This window comes from Triturus cristatus, chromosome 10 (assembly GCF_964204655.1).
Source record: "Triturus cristatus chromosome 10, aTriCri1.1, whole genome shotgun sequence".
In the NCBI taxonomy this organism is placed as follows: Eukaryota; Metazoa; Chordata; class Amphibia; order Caudata; family Salamandridae; genus Triturus; species Triturus cristatus.
This window is the reverse complement of record NC_140593.1, coordinates 322,068,743-322,091,035: the sequence shown is the minus strand read 5'-3', so window position 1 is coordinate 322,091,035 and position 22,293 is coordinate 322,068,743. Positions and strand designations below refer to the sequence as shown.

The 22,293-nt window shown below is 43.9% G+C and overlaps 1 protein-coding gene across 1 annotated transcript in view; it reads left to right on the top strand.

Moving 5' to 3' along the window:
* Positions 1-22,293, top strand: part of CUBN (cubilin) — a 1,289,359-nt gene that overhangs the window by 28,298 nt on the left and 1,238,768 nt on the right. The window contains exon 4 of the mRNA XM_085631507.1: positions 21,030-21,068. Coding sequence (XP_085487633.1) covers positions 21,030-21,068 — 39 coding nt within the window. The remainder of the gene's footprint in view (positions 1-21,029; positions 21,069-22,293) is intronic.

Below are 22,293 nucleotides of genomic sequence, written 5' to 3'. Positions count from 1 at the left end.
GGCCGCCCTCCCTACCAGCACCCTCCCTACCAGTGAAACTGCCCCCAGAGTAGGATCAATGGCTTAGACCTTTTGACAGCATAACCAGAATGTCGGTATGAGACTCATCTTATCTAAGGAAAAGGTCCCGGTTACTTCATTTAACGTAAAAGGGACCAGGCTGGGAGCTGATCATTCATAACTACATGCTAAATTAATGGTTTTCTAGGAAAAAAGTAGATGCTGGTAGAACGTGGATTATTGTCTTTTAGATCCTTTGTTCAATAAAAGCTGAAAACGTCACATGTAAGATATGGCTTTTGATCCTAGGATGCCCTCCATCCATTCTGACTCCATTCACAGTGGGAGGGAAGCTGGTCCCAGTTTGTTGTGAAGTACAAGGGGGCTACTCATTACTAAGGACTCACATCTGGATGCGACCCAGGTCTGCCTATGGAGAAAAAGGCTCTGTCATCCTTTTTTCCCTGTGAATTGTTCATTTTGGGATAGTTTGCAGTAAGCCAAACAGGACTTCCTATAAATGGGGAAGGTTTGCCCTTTGGGAACTTTTGAATAATTGGCTACAGAGTTGTGTTCATTCATTGGCTATTGGCCAGTACAAAAGTTACACCTCATCCCCAGATACTCAGAACACATCTGGACCTGTTGAACAGAAGAGGAAGAATCCTGCTGTTTCTGAGCTGTCAGGATAAATGAGGTGCTTGATCTGCTTTCACTTCTACCCAGGACTGCCAAGTGGACTTCAAGTATCAGTTGGTTTACCTACTACAAGTAAGAAATATGCCGCAAGAGGCCATCTTTGGAAGATACCAGATGAACAGTTGCAAATGGGCAATGACTAAACCCTGGTGCCGGCACCTGCTGGATTAGTTCTGGTCTCTAGATGGTGTGCCTGAAGTCCTAGGAGTGACCTGGTGGAGCTACTCAAAAACCAGAAAAAAGCTGGCCCTTAAAAAATGTTTGACTTCCATAGGATTGGGTCAGCTGCTTAGGCCATTCGAAGTGTGACCTGTGTGGGAAACTTGGAACTTTTTGTAAATAAGAAAAATACTTCAGCAGGCTCTTACAGTGAAGGTTTCTGACTTTAGGACACCCTACCGCACTGTGGCTCGTGGCCTGTAATAATGACTGAGGATGAGCTCCAAAAAAGTGACTAAGTCTCAATGTAGAAATCTGTAACGCCCTGAACGTCTCAGGATCGTTTAACAGACACGACAATGAGGACGCAACCACTTGTGAAGGGTTAGTTCTTTTAATGAAGGCAAATAAAATACAAAGAACAAACAAAGGTTATAGTCACTGGAATCCTCCAGGCTAAGTACGTTACCAGCCCACAGCACGGATGGTCCTAACCGTCCTCTGCATATACGCCGATCCCGGCGTATGCCAACAGAGGGCAGAAATGAAATGGCCGACAATGCCAATCGGTAGGCTGTGAGGGGCACGAAGAGTGTTGGGGAGAATCGAGGAGTCAGGGAAACACCCAGCCGGGGTCTCTACCTGAAGGGAGCAGCCGCTCAACCTCTTCCTCAGACTGCACCGGGACGCGGAGTCACCTCCTGGTGATGCGTCACCGATACCCCAATCACAAGCAAGAAGACTGAACCGAGAGCAGCCGCTCGATCGATCCTGTGGACTTCCGAGTCTGTAACGCGGCAAACACCTCCTGGTGTGCGTTACAGCTGGCAGTCCCTGTGTCTCTGGTCGGGCTGGGAGTTACGACTCCAACCAGCAAAAGCGCCACTGCGCTTGGACTCAGCCGAGTCAAAAAGCGAAGCTCAATGGTTGACCGGTAGAGCTTCCGGGTCCTTCACAGGTGACGATGGGGCAAGACACGGCCCAGGGAGTAACGACTCGACCTACCTCCGTTCTTGCCTTACTGGAGCACCACTCCGGAACACTGCTCTTCACGAAGCAGGTACGTCGGTGTAAACACAATATCCGACAGCCTTGTACCTCCCGGTTCCTCCCTTTATAGGGCGTGTTTTCCTTGAGTTATGTAACAGCTCTCCTGTTTACATAAGGGCGTGTTTCCCTTGAGTTATGTAACAGCTCTCCTGTTTACATAAGGGCGTGTTTCCCTTGAGTTATGTAACAGCTCTCCTGTTTACATAAGGGCGTGTTTCCCTTGAGTTATGTAACAGCTCTCCTGTTTACATAAGGGCGTGTTTCCCTTGTATGACAGGAATTCTTGACAGTACATCCTCCCTCTCAGCGGCTCCCCACGGGTCCAGCGCTGGCAGGAAAACGCCGATGGAACAAGGAGACCAAGCGCGGAGCATGGACCCCTTCAGCCGGTTCCCATGAATGCTCCTCCGGGCCATAGCCTTTCCACGCAACCAGGTACCACAGCTTCCCCCTGCGCCATTTGGACGCCCGTATGCCCGACACTTCATACTCCACCTCCGACTCCACGCATACCGGCCTAGGTGTCCCAGACGGCTTGGAGGGTGCTGGTTTGAGCAATGATACATGAAAGACAGGGTGTATCCGCAATGACTGGGGCAAGCACACCTTCACGTTCACGGGACCCATACACTTGGTAATTCGATAGGGGCCCATGTACTTGGGATGGAACACACTGTTCTTTCGAAACCTCATGTTTCTTGTGGATATCCAGACGTAGTCTCCAGTGCGGTACAGTGGCCCGGGCCTTCTCTTCCTATCTGCCGCAGCCTTGTATCTTCTCTTGGCCTCTATTAGGACAGCCCTTGAGCGCATCAATGTGTCTTTTATGTGTGCCACCCTGTCCGCTGTGGCGGGAATCCTGTCCTCTCTGAACGGATGTAGAAATGGCAAGAACCTGGGATGTTGGCCATAGTTGCTATAGAACGGAGATGACTGTGTGGAGCTGTGAGTGGCGTTGTTATAGGCTATCTCTGCAACCCATAGCAAGTCGACCCATTCTTCCCTGCCCTGGTCCACAAAACATCGCAGATACTGTTTGAGCGTTTGGTTCAGGCGCTCGGTTTGGCCGTCCGTTTGAGGGTGGTAGCTGGTGGACAGGGCGGTCTTAACATGCAGCGCAGTGCACCAAGTCTTCCAGAATTGCGCAGTAAACTGCGACCCCCGGTCCGACACGATCACCCCAGGTAATCCATGCAGTCGTACCACATTCTTTAGGAGTAGTGACGCCAATTCCCCGGCCGTAGGGACTCTCTTGCAGGGGATGAAGTGCCCCATTTTCGTCAAGTAATCCACCACCACCAGTATTGCCGTCATCCCCTGGTCTACCGGTAGGCCCACCACGAAGTCCAGTGATATGCTATCCCATGGTCTATCCGGGGTCGGAAGTGGATGTAAGAGCCCTTGGGTTCGGCCATGGTCGGCCTTCATGGTAGCACACGTAGGACACTCCTGTCCCCACCTCCTGACATCCACTCTCATGGTTGGCCACCAGAAATGCCGTCCCATGCTAGCCACCGTTTTTTCAAAGCCCAAATGACCTGCGCATGGAGAGTCATGGCACCAGATGAATGCTTGTTTCCTTAGCCTAGGCGTGGGTATCAATAGGCACCTGCCCTTCAGGGGTATCCCGTCCTTCAGCTGCCATTCTCTGTGACTGAGGAGCCACCTCCGCCATGCGAATGACCTGATCCCTCTCTTTATTCCCCTCAGGAAAGTATCCGGTTGGATAACCCCCAATACCATCCTCGGGGAAATGATGGAACGCTCGGTTGCAGGCAATGGTTCCTTAACTGCAGATTGACGGGACAGGGCGTCCGCCTTCCGGTTTTCCGTCCCCGGCCGATATGTGATGCGGAAGTTGAACCCCGCAAAGAAGATCATCCACCGCAGCTGCCTGGGAGAAAGGTGTCTAGTGGCCGTCATGAACTGTAGGTTCCGATGGTCCGTGTACACCGATACCACATGTCTTGCCCCCATCAACCAATGCCTCCATTCGGTGAAGGCGTCCTTGATTGCGAGAAGCTCCTTCTCCGCAATATGGTAGTTGCGTTCGGCGTCGTTGAGTTTGCGGGACATGTACGCAATGGGATGAAGCACCCCTGTGTCGTGGTTGCGTTGGGACAAGATAGCCCCCAGCGCCACATCCGACGCGTCCGCTTCCACCACGTAGGGGAGATCCGGATCGGGGTGAGCCAACACCGGCGCCTTACCAAAGGCGCTTTTCAGGGCCTCAAAGGCTTTGTTCGCTTCAGGGGACCAGACAAACTCCTTGGACTTCCTCAGTAGCTGTGTGATTGGGGCCACCACTCCTGAAAATCCATCTATAAACCGCCTGTAAAAGTTGGCGAAGCCAATGAAACTTTGGACGTCCTTCATGCTTTGGGGCACCGGCCATTCTTTCACCGCCTTGATCTTTCGTTCTGCCATCTCCTGTCCCTCTGGACTCAGCATCACTCCGAGGAATTCCACGGATGTGACGTGGAAGTCACACTTGCTGAGTTTACAAAACAGCATGTTTTCCCTCAGCTTTTGGAGCACAGCTTTGACGTGGTGTACGTGCTCCTCCACACTGGACGAATAGATGAGGATGTCGTCGATATATACGACCACGTAGATATCCAACTCCTCTCTGAATACCTCATTCAAAAAGTACTGAAAGGCTGCCGGGGCGTTGCACAGACCGAACGGCATGACGAGGTACTCAAAAAGGCCGAACCTGGTCTTAAAGGCGGTCTTCCACTCGTCTCCGTCCCTCATGCGCACCAGATGGTATGCCCCTTTCAAATCCAACTTGGTGTAGATACGAGCTTTCTTGACCTGTTCCAGAAGTACACTGATGAGAGGCAAGGGGTACCGATTTTTTATGGTTATCGCATTCAATGCCCTAAAGTCCACACAGGCTCTCAGCTCCCCATTAGCCTTCGGGATGAAGAAGAGTGGCGAGGCGGCCGGAGACTTGGACGGGCGGATGAATCCTAGCTTGAGGAGTTTATCCAGGTACCCCCGGAGATGCACGTTTTCAGGCTCCGTCAGGGCATACAGCCTGCCGCTGGGAACGCTGGCCCCTGGCACCAGGTCGATCTGGCAGTCAAACTGTCTATGTGGTGGTAGCACTTCCGCCTTCACCTCATCAAATACATCCTCAAAACTGTGATAAGCCTGGGGGAGAGCCACATCTTTTTCTGCCGCTGTAGCCACCGTCTGACTCCCGCTCTCATCTGCGTCAAGGGATTCCGTTCTTATTCCACAATGCAGGATGCAATACGGTGACGTCATTTCGATGCGATGTGTTGGCCAATCCACAAAGGGGTTGTGTTTCTGTAGCCACGGCAATCCCAATATGACGCCATATTGGGGCGCTCGGATGATGTTAAAATCGATTTGTTCCAAATGGTTCCTCCCATATCTCATCGGAAGGACCCCCGTGTGCTGTCCGATGGGCCCCGTCACCAATCGCCTTCCGTCTACCGCATAGACGTCTTCGGGTACTGCTTTGGAAAGAAGCACTAGCCCTAGCCTGCATGCCTCGTTGTGGTCCATAAACATGCCAGTGGCCCCTGAATCCACCATGGCCACAACGGGTATCCACTGGTCATGCACTCCCACGTGCACCGTGATAAACAGGTGTCGTTGTCCCTTAGTGACCGAGTTGGAAAGTGAAGGGATGGATGAGTGACTCCGAGATGTCCCTTCTCTGGTCTTGGAGTCCTCTAGTTTTCCGCCGGTATGTCCACCACGGCTGTTACCGACCGGTTGGCCCGATAACGTGACGTCTTCGGTTTGGCAGGGCATTCACGTACGTAGTGGCCTTTTTTGCCACAATATAGGCACAATCCTTGTTTACGGCGTGACTCTTTCTCCGTGGCTGTGAGGCTCGCTCGTATTACGCTGATGTCCATGGGTTCTCCCTTGGATGCGGTGGAAGTTTCAGGACTTCCCACCGTCACATAGGATGGAAGGGATTTTCCTTTTCTCCCATGATCCCCCTTTCTTTCACTTAGCCTATGTTCCAGCCGTAATACCAGGTTGATAAGGCCCTCACATGTCTTGGGTTGAGGGTCAATATGAGCCACGGCGTCCTTGAGCTCATCGCACAGCCCTTGATGGAAGAGCGCCGTCTGTTTAGCAACAGGCCACTTGGTTTCCGCAACCAGCCTTCGGAACGCGTTGAGATACTGCACCAGGTCGTTGGATCCCTGTCTCAACTCAAGCATTTCACGGTCCGCCGTGTACGAGTCAGCCCTTCTGTCGAATACCTTCAGGAATTCCTCGCGAAAAGCACCCCAATCACATAAGAGGGGGTCGTCCCTGCTCACCAGAGGTACGGCCCAATGTGCCGCGTTTCCAGCCAAATAGGATATAAGGAAAGCCACACGAGCCTGACTCGTGGGGAACGCCTTTGGTTTGCACGATAAATGTAGCGCCACTTGTGTGAGGAATACCTGCACTGTGTTAGGATCCCCACTGTACCTCTCTGGTGTTGCCAAGGGGATGGCTACCGGCATTTCCACTACTACCGCAGGGGTCTGGTTCGTGAGGGAGGTGCTGGGCGTGAGCGGGTCCAATTGGATAGCATCCAGTCTGGCTTTTACATCGGCTGTTTCTTGCCTAGAGGCAGCCACTTCAACTTGCATGGCCGCTAAAGCAGCCAGCACATCATCAAGTGTTGCCATGTCTGTTATCGACCGGGAGACAGTTAGTGTTATTAAGGTCGGATATTTTGTAACGCCCTGAACGTCTCAGGATCGTTTAACAGACACGACAATGAGGACGCAACCACTTGTGAAGGGTTAGTTCTTTTAATGAAGGCAAATAAAATACAAAGAACAAACAAAGGTTATAGTCACTGGAATCCTCCAGGCTAAGTACGTTACCAGCCCACAGCACGGATGGTCCTAACCGTCCTCTGCATATACGCCGATCCCGGCGTATGCCAACAGAGGGCAGAAATGAAATGGCCGACAATGCCAATCGGTAGGCTGTGAGGGGCACGAAGAGTGTTGGGGAGAATCGAGGAGTCAGGGAAACACCCAGCCGGGGTCTCTACCTGAAGGGAGCAGCCGCTCAACCTCTTCCTCAGACTGCACCGGGACGCGGAGTCACCTCCTGGTGATGCGTCACCGATACCCCAATCACAAGCAAGAAGACTGAACCGAGAGCAGCCGCTCGATCGATCCTGTGGACTTCCGAGTCTGTAACGCGGCAAACACCTCCTGGTGTGCGTTACAGCTGGCAGTCCCTGTGTCTCTGGTCGGGCTGGGAGTTACGACTCCAACCAGCAAAAGCGCCACTGCGCTTGGACTCAGCCGAGTCAAAAAGCGAAGCTCAATGGTTGACCGGTAGAGCTTCCGGGTCCTTCACAGGTGACGATGGGGCAAGACACGGCCCAGGGAGTAACGACTCGACCTACCTCCGTTCTTGCCTTACTGGAGCACCACTCCGGAACACTGCTCTTCACGAAGCAGGTACGTCGGTGTAAACACAATATCCGACAGCCTTGTACCTCCCGGTTCCTCCCTTTATAGGGCGTGTTTTCCTTGAGTTATGTAACAGCTCTCCTGTTTACATAAGGGCGTGTTTCCCTTGAGTTATGTAACAGCTCTCCTGTTTACATAAGGGCGTGTTTCCCTTGAGTTATGTAACAGCTCTCCTGTTTACATAAGGGCGTGTTTCCCTTGAGTTATGTAACAGCTCTCCTGTTTACATAAGGGCGTGTTTCCCTTGTATGACAGGAATTCTTGACAAAATCGAAACCAGGTTAAGATGGTCAAGAATTTCAGCGTGCAAGAGGACTTTGTTGAATGAGGATTTCAAATCCATCCCGGTCAAGGTTTTTTCTCCAAATCTACCAGCTGCATCAGGAGCCCGTCCATGGGGCATCCTAATTTGAGAAGATATTGTCAGCCTTGCCATGCTGTTGGATTTCTGGATTCCAGAAAAGAGACTAAGGACATGATTTAGAGTTTGTTGATGGGTACTCCATAACAAATATGACGGATATACTGTCTACATCATTACAAGTGAATTAGGATATAATGAACAGGTTATCTGCCATGTTTATAATGGAGTATCCATCTGCAAAACTCTAAATCAGGCCCTAAGTCTAAACATAGTACTGGAGACCGAGACAAGGTGGTCTAGGATTTCTATTCAGAGATGACTTTGTCAGCTATGATTTTCCATCCATCCCATTTTGTTGGAATTATTAGGAGGCTCCAAAAAATAAATAGGAGATAGTTGGATCCAGTGCCCATCTTTCTTGAGTATTTTGAGGTCCACGGTGAAGACTAAGCCTGAATGTAAATAATTTTACTTGGTTGAACCAGTAGGCACAACCAGCTTCTAGTGCATCACGGTCAGACTAAATTAGTGCCTGGGATCTGGTCACCTGCAGCCATAGATGCTATTCTGTTTATTTCTGCTGTTTACCTTAAAACTTTAAGAATTCATATGTCTGGTTCCTCTGATTAAATCTTGACCTTTCTAATGTCAATCTTAGTACAAGTTCCCAATTGTTCTAAATTAGTTGTGGGGTGTTTATTGTGTTGTGTCTTGACTTGGTAACTATTGGAAACTGCTAAATGCTTATCACACTTTCACTAGTGTTTCTCCTGATTGTTCTGTGCCATAGCTACCAGAAGTTGAGCCAAGGTTCACATACTGAAACACTGTGAGTGATGGGATTTTGACTTTTTTCTGGTGAAATAGTTCAATTTTTCCCAATTAATAACCCACTTTCCAACAGTAGTTTTATGCCTGGCGCCACATGAGGCATCAATCCTGACTCTATTCAGTTTTTTATAATCGATCCACACTGAAGCCCCATAAATATGACACTATACGTCTTTCACCATCATACGCATTTTAGTGGAAACACCATAAGAAGAATTTGATCTAGTTGAGGCCCTCACCTGGAAATGATCGATCTTTTTCTGTTCCTCTGTAATCCAGGAACATGATGATAATCAAATTGCCTACATTTATTGTCTCCAGCCCCAACAGCAATTCTCGTAGCCAAAGAATGTCATTGGCATTTTTCCACATTTTCACGCAAATAATTATTTTACACGTAAACCTGGAAATTGTTTAATGCTATTTGAAGACCGATTAATGTTTGGTTGCCAATTGTGTTTGCACGTGCTTTTAGCACTTTACACCAATGGTGTGCCTCATGGATAATTCTCTAAAGAACTCTCTCTGAGTTAAGATAGAATCTCTGTCTCATTTGGATAACTGGTCCAGTGCTCAATTACATTTTTGCAGACATATTTCCCAATGGTTTTATCTGTGAGAGAAGTACAATGATTCTGCTGTAAACATTGGTACAATGAATCTCAAATTGAACCTGTACGCTTATTGGCCATCAGAGTAGACCTTGCAAGACTGTCTGTACATAGTCAAAGGGATTCAATCTAAAAACGTCCATAGCAGCCCAGAGTGGGAGGCCCATCTATATAGTTTACCAGTCATGGATCTTTAAAATGATAATTTTCCTGACGAGAGTTGCTTTCGAATTTATGGCGAGAAAAGAATTTCAGTTTTTTGTTAAGTGCAGGTAGCAGACTGCAGTTCCACAAATTATGGGATTTGGGAATTAATTTTGTGAGTATCATTAAATTAAACTCTTGAGCGTCACATCTAGATGAAAGGAGTTAGGGGTTCCATTGAGAACATGCCCAGTACAAACATGGGATGGGGATCACAAAAAGTATTATAAGAGTATTTCAGATTTTTCTTCATAGAAATCAGCGAAGGTTGATCAATCAGCCATGAGGCTTATCAAGGGAGCACCTTTCAGTTGGCCTGCTCCCACCAGTCTTTGCTAACTTGGCATGAAAAGGGTGTAAACTGCATACATCTAAACCACTACTCCCTGGTGATGAATTATCGAAGACAGCATTGACATGAAATATTAATGAGTGATTACTAAAAGGAACTCGACGTCCACAGTGCTAAAGGCAGAAAGCGAAATGTGTAGTTTCAATCGCTGAGCATGTTCAGTGGAATAGAAGGCACATCACCCACATCTGCCCTAGCCAGAGATCATTTTACTTAACGCTAGGACATTCAGGGCGAAGGCTTGGTCTGCTGTAGGAAAAGCAGCAGACAGGTTTTATTAAAACAAGACCCATAGCTGCCGTCCATCAGCTTTACTCAAAATATCCTCCCTGCCATCAAATAAGACTGAGGCTGTCCAATTCTCAGGATGAACTGTGGTTGAATGCAAACTACTCTGCCTGTGCTGTACAAGATGACTGAGGACAATCTGCCTCATTTAAGGACTGAAGAGCAGCCCGCCATCCAGTTAGTCAGTTTAGCTGAGTTTATGACCACCTGCCATATTTATTAATCTCCGTCCCTTCAAGGAAGCCGCTCCGTTGGTGGCTGCCCTGGAAGCTCTAAAGCTTTGCTGAGTGTCCGTCATGTAAAATGGAGCTACTCAGCAAAGCTTTTCATCTTTCAAAATCAGGGAGTTTGTTTTTGAAACACAAAAAGGTAATGGCCCTGACACTAGGAGACTGATTTTTATTTGTACCTGTTTAGGACCATCCGGCATTTCCTAGCAAACCCAAAAAGAAGCCACCATTGGCAAAACCAATAGATCTCACCTATGCAAGAGCTATTTGGCATTGCATTTTGGCTACACCAGCTTGGCTGCTGTTCAGTGTAACATAGATTGGAGTGGAGTGGAGTGGAATAGATTTGAGCTAAGTGGGTTAGAGTGGGTAGATTGGAGTAGAGTGGAATAGAGAACACTGGAGTGGGGTTGATTGGAGTGGGGTAGATTGGAGTGGGGTAAATTGGAGTGGGTGGATTGGGAAGGGTAGTTTGGGGTGGCGTGGGGTGCTGTAGATTGGAGTGGATTAGGGTAGAGTGGGTTAGATTGGGGTGGAGTGGGGTAGATTAGAGTGGAGTGTGATAGATTGAAGTGGGGTAGATTGGAGTAAAGTGGAGGGGGCTAGACTGTGTTACAGTGAAGTAGAGTATGGTAGATTAGCGCAGAGTGGAGTGGGCTTGATTGAAGTGGAGTGAGGCAGATTGTAGTGGAGTGGGATATATTGTGGTAGACCGGAGTGGGGTAAACTGAGGTGGATTGGAGTGAGATAGAGTGGGGTAGATTGCCGTGGAGTGGGAAAGATTGTCGCGGAATGGAGATTGCAATGGGGTACATTGGAATGGAGTGGGGTAGATTGGAGGGGAGTGTGCTAAACCGTTCCTAGGATGCATGTTTCTGGTCCAGGGAGTACCTAGCCTGACATTTCGGGATGGACTGTTCCCATGGGGAGCAGGTTTCAAGATTTGCATATGGCTGGGTCCAAACTGGGGTGGCGTGGTGAGCAAAAAACACAATGGATGTAAGCCCAGATCTCTGTACTGGGGACAAATGTTTGACATTGTTCAGCATTCCGTCCTTCAATTGTTCTTTATGCATTTGTCACCGCCCAGTGGGACGGGGATTCCCAGACGTGGGTCCCATGCTCGCCATGCCAGTGGATTCAGGTTATCTTGAATGACCTGGCCTGGCTGTTTTGGCTGGGCTCTTCCCATGGGAAAAAGGGTCAAAACTGATTTGCATATGTCTGAGTCCAAACTGGGATGGCGTGATGAGCAAAAAAACAATGGATTTAGGCCCAGGTCTCTGTACTGGGGATGGGAGTGTTTGACATTGTCCAGCATTCCGTCCATCAATTGTTCTTTAAGTTGAGTGCATGTCAATGTGATATTGTGGTAATGGAGTTGGTATAATTTGTACCAGTCATGTACCATACTGGTAGGAAACATGATACTGCTTTAAACATATATATGTAATGTAATATACACACACACTCCATGGCATTACACTATGTTTTCTGTGTGACACAGAGATACACTAAAATAGTTTTGATGCCTTAGGTGCCTGCTGTGTTAAGTTTCTTTGAGATGTACTCATCATACATGTTCAGCAGCCGTGCATTGTGTTTACCAATCGCATCCAACACTGATGGCCATAACCTTTGTCTGCAAAGTATATTTAACTCATTCCATGGCCTCTGGTGGCCATGCACTGGCACCCTCACACTCCTGGGGGCCTGTTGTATTTTGATAGATTTCACAGAAACATTTTATTTAAGGTACAGTGTTCGTTTTGGTCCATGGGCCTTGCCGTAGTTCACCTTTGCCCTCTCTATTGGGTCGTGTTTCTAGGCATGTTATGAAAGGAGATTCTAAATCAGACCTAGTTGCCACACACTACTGGAATTCACAGGGTTTAGGGCAGGATTCCATAAAATTGTATTTGTAGAAGGAGTTGTCACAAGAGCTTTCGAGTGCCCTTCGAATCCCCGTGCACCAGAAGTTAGACAGATCGCAAATTGCAGTGTCTGGATCTCACGGAAGGCGAGGAGACATAGAAATACCTTCATTCAAGCAGAGAAAATATTTGTCATCAGGCTGACATAAAAAGCATCAAGTGCATCAGGTACAAGCAATAACGTTATGGAGTGGTTGTATGACGTTACAACGCATTCCGTTGCAACGCATGCCTTTACAACGCATGCGTTACAACGCGAATGCCATTGCTACGCATAACCTTTACCACGAAAATGTCTTTACCATGCCCCCTTTTTTTACGTATAGCCTTTATCACACATTCCTTTACTACGTATCTCGTAGTAAAGGAATGCGTGGTAAAGGCTATACGTGCTAACCACGCATGCGTGGTTAAAAGGTTAAGCGTGGAAACGGCAGCGTTGTAGTGGCCGTTTCCCTTATGGAGTGTAGTGGAGTGGGAAGGAGGATGCAGAGTACAACCTGTCTCCAAGTGCTCTCTGTATGTGGAAAGTCACTAGAATGTTTCCTAGACTCGTGTCTGTACAACCCCAGCCACCAAGAAGGGAAACTCAAACATTATTTCTAGCAGACCTTTCAGTCTCATGAATGGATCTCAGGTAGCTGTTCAGACTTGTCTGCAGCCAGTGACTGTGGAACACGTGAGCTAGCTTTCAGCAAAAGACAATTATGATTGATTTCTACGCTGTAGTAAGAAGACCTTTAGCAAGATGATCGTATATGGTCTCATAGTACAAGGACCTTGCAATCCCTCCAAATAAGTTTGTCCGTTTGATTCCATCAAAATTCGTACTTCAGTATAGTAGACTGGAAATATGTCATCATTGGATTAGATGTGCCTGAGGAGTAGGCATTGGGCTCCACCCTCATGCTGGTTTTTATAAGTAGAGGATTTGATTGGGCCAAAGTTTTCTGCTTACACTGAAAAGAGTGCTCGTATTGCACTTTTTTGGCGGGTACATTATTGAGTTGGTTCATCACCGGCTGTCTTGCACTGTGGGTGGTCATGTTTGCCTTATTTCCATTGTTTATCCTATTTTTTTTACTATGCTTGCGCCTTTAAACTATGACTTCAGACTGCGTTAATTTAACACCATTAGTACCATTGTTTTGGATCTATAAAAATCATATTTTGCTGTGTTGTGTATTAAAACCAAAAATAATTTCTATATCTGTTTTTAGTACACCTGTCTTCTTGGACACGCCTGTATTGTTCTAGTAAAATTATGTTCCATGGTTATTTCTTTCAAATGTAAAATTGAAATTGCATACATTTGGCCACCAAGTTTTTTATTTTTGTGTTTGTGGTATATGCTACCAATTAAAAAATAAAAACAATTTACCCTCAAACCAGCTTGCCAAGACCAGATTGATTCCCTCCCCCAATTCTTGTTTTAAACGTGTTGCTTGAACAGGAATCTGCTCACAACTGGCTGAAACCTTAATTATTAGCCTCTAAACTGCAGACCTAAGAACTGACCGAGGCCTATACCTATTCCACCCGATGCCTATTCCTGTGTACAAAAAATTGATATATGCATTTTGAAACTGCTATTTACGGAGGTGTTTACAAGCACAGCCAATGCAGGGATGAACTATAATGAAAGAAACATTTTTCATCAGACTAAACAGAAATATTAGTGTCCATATAGTTGTATTTGCACCAAACTGGTCTTATTTCAGGAATATTATTAAGGTTTGTGTTTCTCCATGTAATTATTGGTTAGGGAAAATGTCATAAACCAGGCATGGTAAGCTACAGACACATTGCCTCTAATTTATTCAGCCTGTCTCCTAATCACTAATAAATGTAGTTTTTTGTCACCTATGGATTACATGTAATAATTTTTACAGCAATTGGAGATGAAAATGTACTGTATTTGTGGCAATATCTTTTCAACAAATTGCTATCAATTGGAAATGTTCAGCTAAACTCTCGAACAAGGCTTGGTGGTATTCTGACTGTTCTCACCTTAAGCTGGATACTTCTTATATATCTTCCTGTTCTTCTTTACATGGTAGATCTTCTTTGTGTTTGTCATTGACTACCTTCCTGAAAAACAAAGTCACTGACGTTTCTACTACTTCTTTCTACTACTTCTTTCACTTTATCTGAAAATTTGCACCTATCTTAAATATTTACCTCTCTGTCTTCTTTCCTTGTTCTTAGATACTATTCCAATATATTGATATTAGATTATTGATTATAATGTTTCTGGTTTATTCACATTTGGTATACAGGTTATGAGGATGTTCTTCCCTTATGCAATGATTATAGGTCCTTTCATGGTCTTCTCCCCCTCCTTCCCTTCCTTTGAAAATTTCTAAAAAGCTTCTTTTTTTCTATATATGATGTTTATTGTGTAACAATTCTAGATATCTTATTTCTCTATCAACTGTTTTTATTGTTGCCTCTGTTTTACTAAATAAAGCTTTCTAAGCCTGAAAATGTACTGTTTGTAACTGGGATTTGAATTACAGATTAAGTAACTTTTTTCTTCATTGGAAAGCATCCAAGCCAGCATGACCCTCCTAGTTTTATATAATGCTTACAAATACAGTTTTTAGGTCTAGCTTGACAGCGCAGCTATCGCTAGACCTTTTTTCATAAATCTTAAAAAGAGTCTTCAGGAGTACTAGAGAGATAGACTAGGCTCTGCCCACACATTAGTGGACAATGGCATATAATTTGATTAGACCGAAGATGTGTTCTTCCACACAGAAAAAGTGCTTCCCCTCCATGCATTGTGATTCTTTTGTTTGTTTATCCAGCTGCAAGAGCTGTCATAACCATATTAGTCCTTCTGTATTCAGTGGTATGGGTGGCTGCAGAAGGCTCACCAACACACACAAAGTATCAACCTTGCAATGGGATGATGCTTGAACTTTCAGGGGCACACACACAGCACTGCAAATGTGTCTTACGTAATAAGATAATTTACAGTGTTTATTTTTCTCTGGCAGTACCACAGATCCCCTTCTCTTTTGTTGATGCTTCAGAGTGCAGTTATGTGCTGTAGTGCGGTATGTGAAGCCAAGGGCTACAGTAATTCACATGTATTTTTAGGTGTGTTTCTGGACCTTGTGGGATCAATAAAAAAACATTTTCAGTATACTTCTTAGGCTCCACCCACATTTTGGTAAGCCAGTGATCATGACTACAGGTCTGATTTGGTTATTATGAAATGTTACAAAAAAGGCATGTATTTATTACCGGCACTTCTCAGAAACATGCAGGTACTCTGGTAGAGAGTACCTGCACTTCTATTTTTCCATTTAAGGCACTGGTTAAAGTCAATAGCATGTAAGGATGTATTGTTATGACTCTGTATTAAAGCCTATGGATAGGTGTTTTGTTACATGGAAACACACAGAGTACCACAGTAAACAGTTTTGGTGATGGTTGCCTCCGAATAAACCATGGGTAAAGAAGATTTGCATTGAAAGAATCCTTTTTAAGCCGTTTAGGAGAGATAGAATTTACTTTGACAGCTGTCATTTTGTATGCATTTTTAACTTTATGACTGTGTGCCTGATGGCTGCCTTATGGAAAAGCTTACACTCAGTACAGTATGCCTAAGTTGGTTATGGTGACAAGCCAATGATAACACCTATAGACCTGATTGGTGTGCAGGAAATAGTTATGTGGAGAAGTGTGGCTCACTGGTTAGAGGAGGCAGACCTGGAAGCAGAGGTCAGCCCGGGACCAGGGTTCAATTCCCGGCTCGGCTGGGTCTTGAGTCCATAAATGTCCATGAACTCGATAATTCTCGCTCCAGTGCATACTCGATTCATGGGTTCACACTCTGCGACTCTGGGCAATAGCTTGCTTAATCTCCACATGGGCCCCTCGCGGCGGGATGCCTGGCTTTCACCTTGCGGATGCCCTGCCGGGTTATCTCACAGGGGAATACCAGGACGGGTTCCCTAAGCAAGCGCTTAGAGACCGCTTGGTGATTTGCGCTATATAAATTCCTGCACATTTACATTTACATTTATGCCAGATGCCATAAGTCTGTTCTGTTTATTATGAAAGGTTATGACAATGGAGTAGGCCTGGCTTATTTATTGTGAACAGTATTTGTTAAAGCTAATAGGCCCCTAACCATGGGTTGGTATCATACTACTATACAGGCTGTAGACAGGTATTTGAGTACATGTAATCTCACATAGCAGCCAAGTGATTTGGTATTGGTCGCTACTCTGACTAACCCAGGGATTTTAAGATGATTCTTGCTCAGCCCTATTGAATGGGTTTGTATATTATTTTGCCAATTGCAATTCTGTACATATTTGTAATTTTATAACTGCACACGTTAGGGTTGCAGCTTATGCATACTTCAGTCGCCTGTGTTGGTTATAGTGTTAAGTCAATGGTAAAGGCTATTTTTTATTTTACATAGTTTTATATAGCGCAAACTTGACCCAAATCGGGTATCAGAGCGCTTTACATAGCACCAGTTGCATTACATAAGGACACATGTATTTTTGTTAGGCACGGGGAGATTAAGTGATTTGCCCAGAATCACAGGATGTTCAGCGTCATTGCCGAGACTCGAACCCGGTTCCCCACATTCGAGGTCAACCGCCCTAGCCGTTAGGCCAACTCCTCTTTCCGCTATAGGCCTTATCGGTTCATTGGAATGTCCGATTCCTTAGGAGTGATCTGTTTATATTGAAAAGTTATGACAAAACAAGCAGGTCTCACTTATGTATTGTGAAAAGCATGTATTAAAGACAATAGGCTTGGATTGTTATTACACAGTGATAAAGACTTTAGACAGGTATTTTGTTGCACATTATCATAATAGATTTTAGTGATCCACCCAAACAAACCATGAGGATGAAAGATTTCCACAATGGTAATGAAAAGTGACAAAAAAGGCAGCAGGACCTATTGACTATGAAAAGCATAGGCACTTAAGGGTTATTATTACTTTGTATTAAAGCCTAGGCAGGCTTAGCTTTCTTAGCTGTGCCTCATTTGCCTTTTGTGATTTAGGTTGTATTTCAGGAAGATACAACCCATATGTTGCTTACGTTACCTCGACCCCCTTGGTGAAGGAGCTAACATGTGGTAGGCTTAGCTGTCTTGCAATAAAAAAAGCATTAAACAATATATAAACCCATATATGTAAATATATATCCATATAGGTACAAAGAGTGTATTATGGTCAGTCTTCTTCTGCCATTGATCTGTCCAAGTGTTGTTTACACTCTGCATCCATCCATGAGTATCATGGATGATGACCGATTAATTATATATACATATAAAGTACTCATACTTGGAATTGCTTCTTTTAAGCTGGGAAAATGTCCCCTTTCAATCTGGGGAAATCATACAATTCTGTAACTGGTATTTGAACCTGAATGGACCAACCCCTAAGGCGGGCCATGCTTTAGACTTGATTTTTCCAAATACCTCCCTATTAGTGAAAAAGTCCAGTGGAGGTGGTATGGTCGAACCACTTTATGGTTCAGTTTTCTTGGTCCTTGGAGCTTAAGGTGGACCAGGAACACCGGGGGGTGTGAAATTTGCTCAGAGTGTGGAATAAAGTCAAGATCACAGAACAGAGGGACATTTTAACCTATACAGCTCCTATGTTGTCTAGTGAATTGAATGAGGATGCAATAACGGTTAATAATTGGCTCCAGAGAGCAGCTAATAAGCTTGCCCTGAAAAAACTTGCACTAAGTCAAGACGAGCGCCTTCTGCCCCTCGGTTTTCTGCCAGCCTCACAAAGGTAATACAATGTTGCAAAAGGTTGGAGAGGATATGGAGAAGACAGGACTCCAAGGTAGACAATCTAAGGTACAAATAGGCTCTTAATAAATATCATATGAAATTAAAACAGCGTAGAGAAATCACTACATGATGAAAGTGAATAGGGCTAATATAAAGCCTAAAGAGATTTTTAACATTATAAATGTTGCACCCCAGATCAGCGAGCCCTTCCACTTAATGCCAGTGTGAACTTATGTATAATGCTTGGAGAGTTCTTTGACGAGCAAATCAAAATAATTCAGCTGAATCTCCTAACTCAAGGACAGTTTTCTGTTGTGAGGCATTGTTTTTGTAACTCACCGTCATTTTGCAAATGTGTTTTGTTGCCATTTAAGACAATTGAGCAGGAGGAGCTAATGACTGGTTTTAAAAATTGTAGATCAGGCTCTCCTGTCGATCCTTGTCTGCCTCACATTTTGAAGCTGTTTGTCGAAATCATAAACCTGCTATACATCAACTTGTTTAATACCTCACTATGCACAGGAGAAGTCCTCACAATTTGGAAATAGGCGAAAGTTGTTCCCCTGTTTAAAAAGCCATCAGCAGATAGGTCAGTATTGTCTAATTATAGACCTATTTCTTTGCTACCTGCAGCACCAAAAATCCTTGAGAAAATAATGCTCAACTTTCGGATTATTTGAAAATGAATAAACTATTACACCCCTATAAATCGGCTTCCACCCATGACACAGTGTGGAAACAGATTTACTGGAAATAGCGGACTCAATTGAGTTGATCAAGGTCATAATGCCAACTTGATCCTTTTAAATATCTTGGTGGCTGTTGATATGGTCTCTCATGAGATTTTGCTGAACTGCCATTCTTATTTAGGAATGGCCTAGAATTGGTTTATATCCCTTTTAGACCAGAGAGCAGGCTGTTTGTATGAATCTTTTTTCCTTAAATGTTGAAACACTTTAATCTGGTTTTCCCCAAGGATCATTAAGCCTAACACTGTTCAACATTTACATGTCTCCAGATGCAGAGCAGGTGGAATATTTTATTTTTTACAATATGCAGACAATACGCAGCTCCTATTTTCTTAGGAGCTGATAAAAGTAATCAGGCTTTTGCTGCCTACATGAGAGCAGTAATGGATTAGACGAGAATTAATAACCTTCAGTGCAATCCTGACAAAACCAAAGTGTTGTTATTTGGTGCAGATCTGCTTCCTGGCTGGAATGGTTGCCGGCCTAGTGAAATCGGGGCCCTCCTTCTCCAGCTGTAGTTGCCAGATACGTAGGCACTTAATCACCTTCTTTCCTTCAAGCATCAGGTAGGCTCAGTGGCAAAATCTTGTTTTTGAATCATGAAAATGCAAGAAGTTCCTAACTATACTCCATTGGGAAGCTCAGAGAACGGTTGTGGAGGCACTGGTCATCTCGCCTCTTGATTATGCCAATGTTCTTTATGTAGACCTTCTGGATTGTTTTCTTCTGAAATAAGGAATATAGGGTTAAGCGCATACCATCCTCCAGAGCCTAGTCTGCACATCAACAATATACAAAGAAATTAACAGCTCTTGCAGGATAAATAGAAAATACAGTTATACCAAAATAACTTATTATTTGTTATTGTTAAGGGTTATTTAAATTATGACTTAAACATTTTAACAAAAAACAATGTTTTTTATATATTGACCAGGATGTCTTGTTTTGCAGACTGAGACAACGTACATTTGGTGGAACAACCTTTTTTTGCTATTCCTTGAATTTAGACAAAAAGAGTCAAATAGAGGATACATAACGATTTTTGTGCATATAAAGATAATTCTTACAATTACATAATATTATTCAAAAATAGTGCAGAATCTTTGTTAAATTCAAGGCATTCGGAAGGAAACGGTCATGCCCATTATTCACGGTTTAGTACGGTCATCGTGTAGACCGCCCAAAGTTAAAAAAGACTAGCTCAAAAAGTTTTATATGAAATGTCTCTGATTATTTAAAGTAATGATAGTCAATTGAATTGTAGCTTTTTAGATCTCGTAAGGCTGGCTCCTGAGATTTGCAGCCATCTCAGTGGAAAACTATAGAACATCAGACTGTTTCACTAAAAGCACTATCTTGAGTGCATGTAGTGCGACCTTTGAAGGTGATTCTCGCAGTCACCTGTAAATCGGCTTAGCGACTTTCTAGGGTTGCATCCGCGATCCTCAAGACTATCCCTCCCGTCTTGTTTTAGTGTGCCTTGGTCAGCTTGCAGGTCTGGCATCGTGGAAGGAAGGATTCCCTCAATGGAGAGTGGAGTGTTTTCTGCCATTATCTTCTTCAGAATATGCAACTGGTACAGTTATGTACTTAATATTTAAGCTCTCCTGTCACTCTGCCATTTCTTCGCTTTTATGAGAATTACACTAGTTACATGTAAAAAAGAGAATTATGTTCAAGACGTTGGTCTTAGCTCATCGTGCTTATTATGGCACAGGTCCACAATATTTGTCTACCAGACTGCAGCAGTATCGTCCAGCACGGATGCTAAGTTCAAGTAATGCTCAGCTGATGATGGTGTGTCACTAATGGTTTGCCATTTCAACTTAAGGTTCTGCAGGACGAAAAAGGCTTTTGAAAAAGGCTTTAAACTCTTCTATTTAAGACAGAATGTTTTTCTTCTCCTAAAGTTTCTTGTTAGATCAGTGTTGGGACACTCTCTGGGTAGCTGTGTGCTATATAAGTCCTTTATCCATGCATCCATTCTTTTATCCTATTTAAGTTATCAACATATTGTTGATCTCTGAACATATATTTATTGATGTGCTTTAACCCTGAAACTATATCTATTTTTTTCTCTTGTGCAATATATTGCAGTTTATCAGTAGAGCTGCTTATCTGAATTCCTCTAATGTCTGGGTAAAGGGAGCAATACTTCAGGAAAACATATATCTCTACTTATATCTATAGGTGTAAGAGTTTGTGGTAAAGAGAAGGGCACTTAGATAGATTTAGGATTGACATGAAAATAAATTATAAATATATTTATAATTATATTCTTCATTTTTCTGTTTCAGCTTACCAGTCTTGAAAACAGATTCCAGAACTTGGAAAATGTAAGTCACACTTCACTGTTTTCTTTGATTATTTAATAATTTATGGAAAAGGGGTTATGGGAGATGAATGGATAACTTGACTTGATATTCTTCCACAAACTATACTCCTGAGATATGTTTTATTGATGCCAACCATAAATGGCATGGTGCTCCTGTAAATGTATACAGTACCGCCATGTAAAAGTATGTTGGCTATAGGCCAATATCATCACCCAAAAGAGTTCGTTGTTGCATGACCAAACTAATATTTACTTTAGTAACTTATAATTTTATCCTAAATTGATTCCTTTGGTTGTTATGCTACAATAGTAGTTCCCGAGCGAACGGTTGACTTCTTTTTCTCTCTGTTTGTCATTTTATTGAACTTGTAAACTAGAGATTGTTCTTTAAATTCACTGCACATACACGGTTTCCCTCTCTACATAACCGCAACATAAGAATACCCTGCACTCCACGATTACCATTTTTTATTTATCTAAATTTGAAATCTCTTGCATTTCCAACATCATTAATATACTCCGCACGAACCTCCTTACCGATCAAGATAACAAAAAGTCAGATGTAGAGAATAGAGGAATCAAGAAGACAAGAAGGGGATGAATCTTCAATCTCAATATCCTCTTATTATTTGACACGTGAGACAAACCAGTCTCCTTATATGAATGAATTACTACGTGATAGTACTTATGACACAGATAAAGTGTCACATCACCATTGCCCAGATCCACCCGAGTCATTTAACATTTCCTTGATATCCAACTATCTGTACAAAGGCAACAAAAGGGCCTCATGAAAGAGTAAGTGTGTGTGTTTTTGCTATATAGATATTTACAGCGCATGTGCTTGGCAACCGCTGCATGGCCATATATAGCTATAGACCTCTGCAGATAAAAGGGGAAAAGGTTGAAATTTTAGAGGAGGTGGAATACCTGCTTGCATGTGACCATGCCAAAGTAAATTGATATTATCATGTCTCATTTTAAATGATAAAACAAGCATGAGTTTAGAATGAATAACAATGTTATTTTAAGTAAACAAAATGACTGATTCTGTTGTGTATTTGGGGACCATATCCTGGGTCCCCCTATGGTGCCTTGCTAAGGTTACTGAAAAAATCAAAGTGTGTTGTACACATTTGTACCTGTTCTGGGAGTAACTTTAATTGTCATTCGGGAAGATTACCTTTTAAAATTATAACTGTGGTGCATTGACCATTAAATTAACT